The sequence below is a fragment of the Lycorma delicatula genome, chromosome 1, assembly GCF_047948215.1.
Source record: "Lycorma delicatula isolate Av1 chromosome 1, ASM4794821v1, whole genome shotgun sequence".
In the NCBI taxonomy this organism is placed as follows: domain Eukaryota; kingdom Metazoa; phylum Arthropoda; class Insecta; order Hemiptera; family Fulgoridae; genus Lycorma; species Lycorma delicatula.
Window position 1 is genome coordinate 144,337,256 of NC_134455.1, and position 15,401 is coordinate 144,352,656.

General features: G+C 31.3%; 1 protein-coding gene across 1 annotated transcript in view; it reads left to right on the plus strand.

The window, feature by feature from the left end:
* Positions 1-15,401, plus strand: part of Reps (RALBP1 associated Eps domain containing) — a 114,266-nt gene that overhangs the window by 46,965 nt on the left and 51,900 nt on the right. The window contains exon 8 of the mRNA XM_075363266.1: positions 9,893-10,058. Within this exon, the coding sequence (XP_075219381.1) occupies positions 9,893-10,058 (166 nt within the window). The remainder of the gene's footprint in view (positions 1-9,892; positions 10,059-15,401) is intronic.

The following is a 15,401-nucleotide window of genomic DNA, read 5'->3' on the forward strand; positions in this document are numbered from 1 at the left end:
TTGAATTATATAAAAATAGAATTATTAAAGTTTATAAATGAGCATGTTATGCAGATCTTTTCATACAATGTGGGACATGTACTTGACATTCTATGCAAGTTGCATAATATTGTTGTTATGGTAGGCTACAGTTATAATTTTTAAGAAATTTTATTTATTTCTTCTTCCAATTTTGAAACCTTGTGAAGTGGTAATAATGAAAGTTATAAGGGACCTTAAAAATAGAGTAAAGATTACAAAATGTTTTAATTCTAAATTAGAATTTAGAATATTTTTAAAATTAGTAAATAAAATCAAAAACAAATAATATAGAAAATTTAATAATTTTATAAAATAAAAAAGTAATTAGTAAAATTAATGTCTGATTACAACAGAAAAATATTATTAGTTGTTTCTTAGTGCAGGAAATGAAAACTGGCCTAATATGTATGATATAGTCCAGCAGAATGATCTGTTGATTTCAAAGAAACAATAAAAAAAATGTATTTCATAGTATTTGAAAGTTTAATGTGTCAGATTAAAAAGCAGTTTACTCATAATATTCCATATTTTTCTTGAAAATTATGACTTCCAAATGTTTCTCATTTTTCCTCACGCACTCATTTAACCTCTTTCTAAAATTTTTCATTCCTTGCTCGATCATTGCTTGTGCAGTTTCATGTTGAATGGCTTCCTTGAGTTCTGCAGTTGAATGTGGTTGATTACACACTAAGATAGCCCCAAACGTAAAAGTCACAAATAGCCAAATCAGGTGAACACATTTACCAGGGAATGTCACCATGTCATGAAACCAGATGTTTTGGAAGCTTTCTCGGAGAACATCCACGGAAACTCTTGTCATGTGGGTGGTGACATCATCTTGTTGGAACCAAATTCTATGAAGCTAGATCAGTTTTGGTAGCAAAAAATCAGCCAACATTGTTACTTACCAATGAGTCGTTATTTTTACTCTCTGAATTGACTCCAAAAAAATATGGATGTATTATGCCGAATTTTGAAACTGTACACCACATTGTAACATAAATGACTGTGAAGTGGTCACTGGTAAAGTTCTTGTGGGTTATTGGCAACTCAGAAATGGTAATACTGTTTATTTACACATCCAGAGAGATGAAAACGTGCCTTGTCACTTGAAAGAATGACATTATAGTGGACATTTTTGAGGATGAACTTGCTTGCTGTTTTACAAAACGCCCAGTCATTTGCACTGAGTTCCTACACTTACATCATCTTATAGGGATGGCACTGAAGGTCGTCATGGAGAATTCTTCTTACACTTCGATCAGAAATGTCTGGTGCAACAGCATGCTTTGCTGCTGAACATTGTGGAGATTGCACTATGCATCAATATTTTCATACTTTCTCAGACTGCGTTTTTATCTGGTTGATTTCATTTTTAAACCAATGTGTTTTAAAATTTTTTGCCTACAGTAATATAGTATTCCTATTTGGAATAGACACGTTTCGATTTAAATTAAAATAAATGTCTGTGAAATAAACACTATAGAGATAAGGGAATCGTTATTTTTAAAATAGGCTTCAATCATAAGCGCATGAACTTCAGTTAACCAACTCATGATGGCAACTAAAATGGTATGACTAGTGCGGGACCACTGTCCTGCTTTCTCACTCACAGTTATGCCAACATAACGATGACTACAAAATGTATTATTTCTTAACACTGAATTATTATTCAGTTTTGGGTTTTGGATGTTTACTCACACTATCATTTTCACCACAGTTTGGGTACTTAAAATTGTACAGACAGATCCAAAAGTTGCAGATGTCAAAGTAATAAAAAAAATAAGATATTAAGTAATAATATTTAAAGAATTATTTATTTTCATAACATATGATCAAATTGGCCGCCCCATTCAGCAATGCATGTATAAACTCTCTTTCCCATTTTTGGGGCCACTTTGTGAAGCACGTGTATGCTGATGTTAATTTTCATTGTTATGTTTATATTTAGTTCCTCCAGTGTGTTTGTCCTGTTTTTATAGATCTTTCCTTTAAGATAACACCACAAATAACCCCATTAATAATTCTAATGTGAGATAGCTTAATGTTATTAACCATTTTCATCAACATTTGCAGACTGAAGACTGTATAATGGATTTTATTATTAAACTGTGCCAAAATGTTAAGATTTCAATCATGTTGCACATCATGCTCCTGGACAGTCACTTCTTACTAGTTTGTTGCAGTTTACTGATAGTATTGTTTGAGTTAATCATATTAAAATTGTGTCCACTGATTGTAGTGAGCCTTTGATTAGATTTAAATTATGAGATATTCTTAGTATTTATAGTCTTGGAGGTAGCAACATTCTTAGTCTTGTAATTAACTAACTCTTTTTATGTACACAGTGCTGTTGTTGATGAAACGCAAATTTTGGCTGCAGCATCTTTCACTGGAGTAGGCATTGCAGTGCCTTTGATCTTGTCATAAAAATTGTCAGTCAAAAGCATTTGCTTAGTTCTGAATTCATTCATACTTAATATTTTTGGTATAAAAGAATGTTTCATTACTGTCTGGCATGCAATTTTCAGTGGAAAATGAGTTTGGTATGTTAGCAAAGTTCTTGTAAAAAGTTGACTTTTAGAATCATTTGCTTAGAGCTGTAACTGTTCAAGATGGTAGTAGAAATGTGTAAAATTATTAAAAAACATAAGTCTAGATACTGTCAGCTGGGAAATTGGTCTGGCAGCCACTTACAGCATCTGCTTGAGTGAGGTGGCCGACAGCCCATGAGAGGTCATTGCTCGCTGTTATTAAACAGTTTACAATTAAAAATTAATATTTATTTCTGAAATTTGTAAAAGTAATAGTGTACATATAAAATTTAAAAAAAATTTGTGTGGCTACTGGTATTGACTGGAAATCTGTCCAACACATTAATATTGTCGACCCGAGTGCGCCAGAAGCTTGCATAACTTCACATATTATTTTATACTTTACTCATAAACAAAAAAATTTATAAGAGCTAAAATGTAATAAGATAGGAGTTTTAATGAATAATTTTGTAGAGACGTTATGACTGATAGTGTGACTACCGTTAAAACAGTTGGAGTCTTGTCTAAATGTTTACCTTAATACATTGGCTGCTTATAGCCACCAAAATTTTTACTTTTCTTTCCTTCTTTCACATTTCCTCTATTTTTAGCACCTGAAGAGGCTCATTTGAACTTGTGAATATTATTAATCCGTGGCTCATTGTAAAAGTTGTAATTATAACTTGTCTAAAGAAAAACATAAGCGATTTTGTGTTTATTAGTAATAGAATGACGTGTAATTAATCATGTAACAATAAATATACATAAGAATTAAAAAAAAACAGAGGTGAATTATAAAATAATCAACATTCTGCTGGTATAAATTAAAGTAAATCAATATATTTCATTTGTGATTATTTATTTATTCAAGATCTGCAAAATCTGATATTAAATTTCAGTTTCTAATAGACTGTTATTTTCATCATTGGTAAGCATGGTGTAGTGGTATCATCATCATTAGATTCTTTGATTTCATTTGTTTTGAGTACATTCATGATCTGAATATAGTTTGAAGTTACATTGCTAAAACTGTTACGTTATTAAAATTACTAGACAAAGATTTAAGTCTAAAAAAAAAAAAAAGTCAAATAAATTAATTCATTTTACTAAAAAAAAAAAAAATAGGGAATAATTATTAATTTAGAATCATATTTCTAAAGCCACGTTTAAAGGCTTCAGTATTTTTTAACCAAAATTCTTTTACTTTTGTAAACTGATATTTTACAACAGTATCAGTGAATAATAATTTTACTATAATTAAAAGTGACTTAATAATTTCAAATTATTTATTTGCATCATTATATTACTTTATTTATTCAAATTTAATTTTGCAGTAATTAAAAATAAAATTATTTCAATAATGTACCTTGAATTTCTTCCTTATTCGATTCTAGTAATATATTGCTTGTAGAAGAGAGTAACTGTTTTCCTTCGCACCAAATAAACTCATACTTCAACCAACTTCTTTTCAACCATTCTCAGCCATAGACAAATATGTCATTTTCAGCAAATAAGAAATTTTCTGAATGGTTGTGATGTGTGACGTTCTCAGAATTAGTTGCTTGAATTCAGATTTACATGAGTTATATATAGTCGATGCATTAGAATGTTTGGCTGAGATTTTCAGTGCTTCAGTATCTATTAGATTTTTCTTTATTATTAGATATTTCTAATCTTTGCTTCAGTTCTATTTTTTTTTCAAGTCCAGTTCCGAGAAGATGGCCAAACAATTCTCTTTGCATTCGTATTTCTTGTACTATTTCAGCTATTGTAATTTCCTTTTTTATATTTTTGCTATAAATGTTATTATTTTATTTTGCTTAATTTTTAACATAAATCATTTCTCATCTAGTGTACAACATTCATCAATAAATTTTTCATGACTTCAATTCTTGTCAGCTGATTTTGACATTTAACAAAAAAACTACTATATTATAGCCTGGAGCCTGTCCACTCGAGATGTTATATAGCAAATTATTTTCTAAATCTGTTTGAAAAGGATTGATATTTATATTTATCCTGACTACGAAGTTTTACATTTTTTTTTAGATCTTCAGTAATATCGTTACTTTTTTTTAGCCTTTTTCATCCAAAACATACGCAATAATTTTCAATCATAGACTGTGACTTTTAAAGTGCTGCTGAGTTGCATTAGAATTCATATTATGAATGATACCTCTTAATCTGCTGGCAGCATCTGCATTGATCATTTGCTCTAGTGTCAAATTTCCTGGTTGTCTTGAGAAAGTTTTCCTTACTTTCTTAACACCAAAAACCTTTCTGTAAAAGTTCTTTCAGTTCTGAATGTGATTCGTCAACCTGTAGCAAACTATCATGTTATTTAACAAGATAGTAAGTGTGGGTTGATTAAAAAAAAAAAACAAAGTTCTTATTTTTGGCAAAATATTCTTAAATAAAACAAAATCTATGGTTAGACTTGGCTCTGATGTGTAGCTTCTGTACTTGCTCATTAAAACTGTAAACATTTTGTAGCATTGTAAATGAAAGTAATGAAAGTCAGTGATGATTGTAATATAACATCTGTAGACTTCAATTATTTTTTGTTTTTTGAATATCCAAAATCTTGCATTTTGCCAATGTTGCATCTGTAAACACACTTAATTTTCCTTTTGCTGACTTGCAAATCACACAAAAGTGGCTTCTTGAAGCCACTATTCAGAAATATAAAAACAGTGTCTTATATGATGTATGAGGGTAGGGTGAACAATTTCCAGGTCTCAATAAGAAAGTAACATTTTTCTGAGTACATTTTGATTTACAAGGGTGGATCAATAATTACCCATGTTAGAAATGAAAATGCAAGTTTTTTTATAAAAAATCTTTTTTATTTTTCAACATAATCTCCTTTTAAGAGGCTAAAATTTTTCCAATATCCCCTGTCATTTTTTTAAACCCTCTAAAAAATACAATTTGTCAAGCTCTTCAAAATAGACTTCTGTCTCGACAATGACCTCTTTGTTTGAATCAGATTTTTTTCCCACGAGTCATATTTTCATGTTGGAGAACAGAAAAAAGTTGCAGGGTGCCAGGTCAGGCGAGTATGGTGTATGCAGCAACAATTCGTAGCACAGTTCATGCAATTTGGCCGTGATGATTCTGGATGAGTGAGCTGGTGCGCTGTCATGATGAAACAGCACATTTTTTTCTTTGCCAAGTAGGGCTGTGTGTGTTTCAATTTCTCATTGAATTGGTCTAATAATTCACTCTAGTACTGCCCCGTAATTGTACTTCCCTTTTCCAAAAAGTCTATGAGAATTATTCCCTTCACATCCCAAAAAATCATATCCATGACCTTTCTGGGCGATGGGACTGTCTTGGTCTTCTTTGGAACAGATTCACCTGAAAAACCCATTGTTTTGATTGTCGTTTGGTCTCTGGCGTATAGTAATGGATCCAGGTTTCATCAATGGTGATGACTCGGCATAAAAACTCCTGCAGATTTCGCTTAAAGAGGTGCAAACACTGCTTCAAAGTTGACAGCCATATCTGCTTGTTGTCTAAAGTGAGCAATCGTGGCACTCATCAGGCCAACAGCTTTCTTATTCTTAACGCATCATGTAAAATGTTTTTTACTATTCAATACAACACACCTATGGCCTCTGCTACTTCGTGCACTTTTATTCTCCGATAAGCAAGAATTATATCATGGACCTTTTCAATGAATTCCTCAGTAACCACATCTGCTGGATGACCTGGGCACTCCTCATCAAAAAAAAACAAAAAAAAAAAACAAATGTACGGCCATATTTAAATTTGTTAAACTTATATACAATAGTTGTTATGGATGGTAAATAGCCCCTATAGAAGAATTCAACTTCACTTTTATTTCTGTGCACATTTTTCCAACCAAAATTAAAAAGTGAATTACAGAATGATATTGTTTATTCCATTGTATTGAAAATCACCAAGTACGTTTAATAGATATTGCTGTCAAGTAAAAACTAACTTATGAATCAATCTGAAATTTTGTATGGTGCTGTTTGATAGATGCTGTAGTAATACTGTAATACTGTAAGTATGTATACTGTAGTAATGCCAGTTTTCCTCAGCAACGCCACTTGTCTTCAAACATTGGTATTTATTGATCCACCCTCGTATTTTACAACATAGTCAACATATTAAGGTCTACAACTTGTGATATCTAGTTATAGTTAACTTATGCCAGTTTGTTACATTGATTTGTCCCACTCCTTAAAATAACCATCTATGATGGCAGTAACTTCATACTGGTTAAAAATCTCTCTCTCTCCAAGCCAATTTTTAGGGTATTCAAGTGATAGTCACTGGGAGCTAGATCAGTCTCGTCAGCCATCACAAATCAGCATAAAAATTCCTCTGGATTGCATCAAAAGAGCTCAAGACAATTGCTTGAAATGTTTTTACAGCACTGTTTTTGATTGGGCATAAGCAATCACAATACCCATCTAATGCACAGCTTGTTCATGCAAAATATTGCATATGCATTCTGTTAACATGCTTATAGACTCATTCGAACTCATTAACTCATTCACTGTTGTTCATCAATCTTCCAAAATGATTTTATGCACTTTTTCTATAATTTCTGGCATAGTCACTTCAGAAGAGCATCCACTGTGTGGTTCATTGCTAGTGCATGTTTAATCCATTTTAAACTTTGCAATCCAGTGTTTAACTGTTGTATTTGATGAAGAAGAGTTTCCTAATGTCATATCAGCCTCTTTTTTAATTTCCTTTGCACCAAGCTGTTCAAAAAAGTAATCACTGAATGAATTTCCAGTTTATCCATTTTCCAAAAAAAAGCCCTAATTCTCCACTTTGACAAAGTGTTAATACTGTACTAAGTGATGTAGTGGTTTGAAACTCTTATAGTAAATTAATGAAGAATGAAATCGTGATGCCATCAAGAAATTAAGCATTCTAATGCCATCTCTTTTGGCTTGGAACTTTTCACCCCACCTTCTTAGTGTTTAAATTCTACTGCTAGATATCTCACAGCTGCCTTCAAAGCATACATGTTTGTCCGTCAGGTATAACTAGAAATCCTATTCAAATGTATAGGCAAGGGTAAACCGCTTTGTGCTACAAGGATGAGGGGTGCATCATAGAAGGACCCTCTTCAAGTAGTTGTTGCTAGAAATAGAGAATGAAAAAGAGACAGAAAGAGAAGAGAGTCATTGTGAGAAATAGAAGAAACACAAAGAAAGCAGAAATTTTGGTGGGCTATAAGCAGCAGCCAATGTATTCAATGTCTTATGTCTCATAAGATTGCCACACTTATGAGATTTAACTATCAGTCACACTTCTGAACAGTCATAATAATATATCTACAATATTATGCATTAAAACTCGTACCTTATTACATTTTAACTCTTATAAATTTGTTTGTTTATGAGTAAAGTGTTAAATAGTATGCGAAGATATGCCGGCACACCCTCAACAACATTAATGATGTTGCTGGTCAGATTTTCTGATCTATACCAGCAGCTACACAGAATTTTTTTTAATTTTATGTATGTACACTATTACTTTGACAAATTTCACTACTAATGAATTAGTTTTTAATGTGTAAACTGTTTAATAATAGCGACCACAATGCAAGAGCAATGAGCACTCTTGGGGCAGCGAGCTGTCAGTGGTGTGCTCCAATCGATGCCAGACCAATTTCCCAGTCGGTGTTAGTAGCCAGACTTATTTTTATATAATTTTACATATTTCTTCTACAATCTTGACAAGTCACAGCTCTAAGCAAATGATTCTAAGAATCAACTTTCTGCAAAAACTTTGGAAACATACCAAACTCATTTTCTAGTGAAAATCGCATGTCAGACTGTATTCTTTTATGCCAAAAACAATAAGTACGTATAGGTTCAATACTAAGCAAATATTTTTGACATGACAGCTTTTATGATGAGGCACCTCAACACCTATTCCAGCTATGCTAGCCAGACTTTACATTTAATTAATAACATTATTAAAACAAGAGAGATTACGTAATTAGCAAAACTAAGCAAATCACTGTTGTATTGTAATTTTTAGCAACATAATGGTAGCAACATTTTTTTATTGCTACCTTTTAGAATATTACATGTTGACGTTCCAAAAAAGTTTCCTGGTCTACACAGTCAATTGTTTTTTTTTAATATTTATGAAATTTAAACAAAATTTTAAATAAGAATATTCATTTTCTGGGTAAGTCACCATGTGTACGGATTTATTGTGCTTAGATTAGAAGTTTTCTTTCTATAAACAGCTTTATGTAAGGGTGAATTTCAGTAGCAGTAATGTTTTTACTGGTTACTAATCCAGCTTCTGAATGTTTATTTTCATTGATATAGTTGAAATACAAAACTCTATATCAAAGAGGTGTACTATTAAGAACTCTTGTAAAAGGTTGAATTGTTTATGGTAAGACATTATAATTAAGTGTAGTTGGTGCTCCCATTGCCCTGCCTATGAGTGTTCTTGAGATAACTAGGCATGCACCTACTTCTCACAATCCGCCTTCATTTGTTACAGGTACTTAAATCTGGCAATTAATCCATATTTAGGATCTATTATGTATTTTATAATACATAACAAATTTTTTTTATGATTGACTATTGTATTTATTTATTCTTCTTATTCCCAAAATAAGTTTAATGAGAGACAAAACAGGTTTAATTTAATACATCTGTTGAATGAAAAAATGTACAAAAATTATTGACCAGATTGTAATATGTATTTTGAGTTGAATTAGGTTACATGTTACACAATTTCATAGCAAATTTATAACTTTTTAATATGTTTATATTTCGCCTTAGTTTTTACTTGTCTAATTTAACTTCAAAGTACAAATAAAAAATAAGTTGGTATAATGTTATATGTTTGTTATTCAGCTCACAAAAATTACTGAAATTCTATTAAAAATAGTGAGTGATGAAAAGTCTATAGGAAAATCAAAACAGCCATAAAATTAGATTTTGAAAGCTTTGTTATTCTCTGAAATTGTTTCTTGTTGAACTTTTAACAGAATTGATGTCTTCTTAACGTGGTTTTGTTGTCAATAAATTGATAAGCCTGTTTCTTACATTTCTACTCTAGTGATTTTTATATGTTAAACATATCTGTGAAGATTCTATTAATATTAAAATAATGTTTTAAACATAGCGACTCACTGTATGCTTGGCATTTTGAAAACAAATTTGATCATGAAGAGTTTTTTTAAAGTGCACTGATTTTTTTTCTGTGAGGATTGCCAGTGAAATAATTTCATTGATTTTAAATACACATCTACGTGGAATATTTTCCCATTCTCTTTTTCATTGTTATTAATTTGTGAATAATCATTTTTATTATAGGATCCAAAAATTCTTCACCCAGTGCCAGTAAGAGTAACTCCAGGTCCGGATAATCTGGATGCAACGCAAGAAGAACCTAAGCGTTTAACTGAACAGCTTAGTGGGAGCGGAGGAGATGCTAGTCCGATTAGGCCCATTCAGAGACCACAACCTAAAAAAACACCAGGTAAGTACTTTGTTATTAATTGTACTGTTATTTCAGTAACTTGGAAGTTTTTCATTTGCAAAAAAATAATTATTTGTTATCTTTGCTTCTTTGATGGGGTCTTGAAGAAATACTGTTAGTAGATTTAATTCTGCAATTATTCACAAATTTTGTGGTAACATAGCACATTTAAAAATTTAGTGTTGATTTTATTTATTGTACCTAATCTAGTAGTTGATTTATTGCAATCTAGTATCTAATTACTATTGTATCTAATATATGACATATAAGAAATATTTAAATTGGTTGGAGTATTATTTATGTTGCTGTTAATAATATATAAGTTTTTATTAAAGTTTTTATATATTATGAAAAAATAAAAATCCTACCCCTTTGGTCTCAACTGAAAAATGGTAGTTTTATTATTTATGATGAAATTGGTTACATGAAAAATAAAATGGATTTTTTCAATACTTAAGTGCCTTTTATCAGCTTATCACATATAGGTTTTATCTCAGGATTAGAAAGTAGCTCCTTGTTGATTCTAATTTTTTATTATTATATTGAGCTGCTTAAAGCGGTTGCTATTATAATATAAAGCATTCACTTATTATATTGAATGCTTAAGGAACAAATTAACTTATGTGCATTTAATAAACTCAAATGGAAAACACCTTTTTCATTGAAAAATTAATTAACAAGTGTTCTTGGGACGGTAGAAATGTATAATCATTAACAGACCATGTTGTGAATGAGAAGGTTATTATTTAAGATACTCATGTCATCAAAGGGCACGAGTCATCAAAGGAGTGATAATTATTTAGACAATTCAATGATCTTGATGATGAAAAAATTGAAAAGAAACTTTTTGACTAAACAATAAAATAAATTTTAAAACAAGAAAGCATTAAAAGGTTATAGTGTTATATTTAATAATATGGAGGAATATATGTGTATATATATATATATATATATATATATTTGTAAAAAAACAATGGAGATTATGTGAAGGTAGAGTAAAAAACCATTAGGAAGTGACAACAGAAAATAATTAAATTTGTACGAATGATACGAGGAAGTTATTGAGGATTGAATGTTATGTCACAAGAGCTGTAAAGAAAACGAATAAAACTTAATTGTATTTACAGATAAATTAAAGAAATTGAAGAAAATAAGCAGCAGAAACTTCTCAGTGTGTACAGAAATGAATTCTTTGAATTCTTATGTTAATCATCTCAGAATAGTGAATATATATATAAAGTATTCAGTGAGTTAAGATTTTAAAATAGTAACAACTTTTAAATTATTGTATTTTAATATTATTATACTAACAACTTTGTGAAAGGTCTGTATTGGAATGATATTTTAAGAATTGTTTGTATAATGAGGTTAAAGTACTGAGGATAAAGTAAAGAGCTTCTGCTACTAATTATAGAGCCTTAGAGAATTCTGATGTAGGAACTCCAATACACTCTAAAATGATATGAAGAATAGAAAGTGACTGGCTCCTGATGATTTGATGGAGTTTTTGTGTAGAATTTTTGACAATAGCTGCTTTTTTAACCACTTTGTTTATTAAAGTGTCGAATCAAAAAATATTTTCTTCAGATTATGAATATTTTCTTCAGGCTGGCTGGATAGTTTACAAATTCCTATCTTCAATAAAGAGAATGAATAAACAGATTGAAGCAAATATTATAGCATTAGCTTCTTAAATTCTACCTGTAAAGTTTTTACTAAGATTTTAATTACATAGGATTCAGAAGATTGTTGAAGCCATTATCTCAGAGTAACTATCTGATTTTCTGTGTGAAAAAGGGTATGTAGATAATACTGGGCTGGGTGTTTAAAAAAATATTTGAATTTTAATTTGTTATAATATCTGTTGGTTGAGGTGCAGAGTGTTGGTTTAAGACTAGAATTAAAAAGCTAAAAGGACAGTTTTAATTGTGTGCTTGACTGTAGATTGATTTTCTACCTTTCTGCTTGAGCATTTGACACCTGAATAGAAAGCCTTTTATGTTTTGCACCTTGATAAATGTGAATCTGTAGTTACAGTTCCACATGCATTTCATAGAAAGTTTAAATTTAACCAAGTGACAATAACATTCATTGGTGACATAATCTGTTTGAAACAACTGGTTATTTGTGTAAAGGGAAGAGTATGAGATGGCAAAGTGTGTCTGAAGAAAATGTTGAACATATCAGTGATTGTTTCCTGCGTGGTCCTAAAAAAATCTATAGGGCAGGGCAGTTGAAAACTACAGATGCCAGTGATGAGTATGGAATGTTTTACATATGCATCCATACTGTTTGCAGCTGTTACTTCATGATTGAAATGTTGCAGCATGATGAGTTGTACTGTGTACATATTGCACTTACTTGGTTATATTGTGTTTGGTGATGAGTCAACATTTCGTCTTTTTGTAAAAGTTAGCAGACATAATGTATGTATATGGGTATCAAAAAATCTCTGTGAACTTTTAAAATGCAAAAGAGTTCCCTATACAAGAATACTTTTCTCCTATTGGTTGGATGTGTGCCGCTTGACAAAAGGTACCCAAATTGAACACTTATAGGCATAAATTGTAAGAGTTACTATTCCATTTTATTTGTGATTCATTACTGTAAAAGTTAAGAGATATTAAATAGCTTTAAAACACCAATATTCTTTTTTGCACACTTTACATGTTTATTTTTTCTAATACTTTTTTGAGAAAAAGTAGAAATTTCATTTGGAAATGCATTTAGCTTATAGATGCATAAAAATCTTTTAACGATGTTAATAAACTTAAGTTATGGAGTAGTATAAGTAGAAGAAATGTCAAAAGAGTAATCAAAATTCTGTATAGAGAGATAAGATTAATATGACGGTAACACTTTGATTAAAACAAACAAGAGAATCGGACTAGGTTGCAGTCACTGAGATCATTAACAGATCAGTCTGTCATTGATTTTATTTTATATTTATATCGATGAACTGGTTATTAAAGTAGAAAGAAAAATATCTCTAGGTGTACTGATGAAGGGCAATTATCCCAGTGGACATACAGAATTAAAGATGTGGACTGCTGAATTTAAACGCGATAGTCCATCCATTCAAAATTATGATTACTTAAAATGCCTAAAAATCACTACAACTGACAAAATCATCTCAAATATCTACATTGCTGTTTTAAATGGTTATTGATTGAAAGTACACAATCTTGCTGACATCACAGATATCTCATTTGACCATGTCCACTGCATTTTACACATTGTTTCGATATGTAATAGCTTTCTGGTTGATAGGTGCTGTGTTTGTTAATAGGAGACCAAATTTGCATTTGGCGGAACACTTCTCAAAGGTATTTAGTATTATTTAAATGTAATTCCGCCAAGTTTCTTCAACATTTTATAATAGTAGTTGAAACATGGATTCACCATTATATGCCAGAGACCAAACAGTGGGTGGGAGCAGGGAAACTGTGCTAAAGAAAGCTAAAATGGTTCCACCCAAAGGGAAAGTCATGACGTAGGTTTTTTGGGTTCTTGTAGTGTGGTACTCATAGACTACTGGGAAAAAGGGAGAATGATCACTGGGGAGTATTACGCTTCACTACTAGACAGCTGCAATTCAGACTAAACAGCCACATCTGGCCAAAAAGAAAGTGCTTTTTAACACAATAATGTACCTCCACATGTATCTTTAGTTGTTAATGCAAAACTCTATACTTTGAAGTACTTCCTCTTATATTGTATTTGGCTCTCAGTGATTCCTTCATTTTCCCAAATCTAAAGAATTGGCTCACTGGAGAAAATTTACTTAAGACAGTGAGGTCAGACTTTATAATAAATACTTTTTGGTGGAAGGTCCGGGCTGTATGGTGGGTGGTCCATTTGCTCCCATCCAAAAAATCTGATTAACTCTAGAGTTTGAGCAGCAGAATGAGGTTGTGCATTGTCATGTAACAACAAAACTCCAAATGACAGTAGGCCATGTCACTTATTTTGTATGGCACGCTAGTGCTTCATCAAGGTCTTAGCTCAGTTGTAGTACACAGTTCAGTTTATTGTTGTTCCTGGCATGCAATCGTCTAACAGGACACCATGTCTATCCCAAAACAAAGTTACCATAATCTTGTGTGTTGTCATTGTCTGTTTGGCTAACAGGACACCATGTCTATCCCAAAACAAAGTTACCATAATCTTGTGTGTTGTCATTGTCTGTTTGGCTTTCACTTTGACTAGAGATGTTGTGTGTCGCCATCCATTGGCTGTCGCTTTGATGTTAGAGTGATGTGAGAAATTCATGTGATGTCTTGTCCTCTGTGACAAGTATGGTCCAAAAGTTAATTTTCTTCCTCACTGTAATGGGTCAAAAATGTTTAACCACTAGTCATTCTCCTTTTTGGTGTTCTTCAGAAAGCAGCCTGGGAACCCATCGTGAGCACAGTTTTTTGAACTGCAAGATTTTAGAAACAAAATATAACTAAATACTTCTAACTATGAGTTAACATACGCACTTTACATGAATAACTATAAAGTAACATAACATATAAATGATGTCATTACTATAACACAAGCCTTTACAAAAGTAAATTAATTTCCTTTCGACAAAAAGTACTACATTCATCCAGGTTAACCTACGGCTTCAACCATTTCTAGTATTTGTTCTGCCATATCTAGGACAATACTTCCAAAACATGCGTATTACATAATGAGAAACATAGTGATAAAATATTATATTGGCCTGGTATGTTGATAACATGCTCTGAACTAAGAAAGCATAAAAATATCATTTGTTTCTGTTATTCATCAGCCAAGTCAGCCAAATTTGTATTTCTCAGCAAAATGTGGAAACAATGAATTTATGTTTCTTGACCTCACAATATCCAAGGTAGATAACAGAAATATTTAAAATATGTATAGAAAAACCCTGCTGTAGCTGACACTTATCCAAAACATAATTTAATCCCCCTCCCCCTACAGTGCAAATATAAAGCTTTGTTACACAACCTTTGTCAGCTAAATTTACTGAAGAACTCATAATAAAACACATGGCACAGGATGGTTGCCCATCCATACTTATAGACCATGGTGTATCAAGTTGTTGCTTGTAGTTTATGTGTAAATACACAACCAATACAAAAAACTATTGGAATGAATAGCAGCTTTTGGAATTATACTTTATTTTTTATTTTTGATAGTTTCTTTTCTCTTTTTTTTATTTAATAATTAAAATGTAGTTAAGTGTACGCAGCAGTTATATGTTGAATATATGAAGATAAATTTTTCACATCTAAAAATTTAATTTAATTAGTTTGAAAAATAAAATTCATAAATTAATGCAGTACATTCCACTACTGGTCAAATGACCAGTAT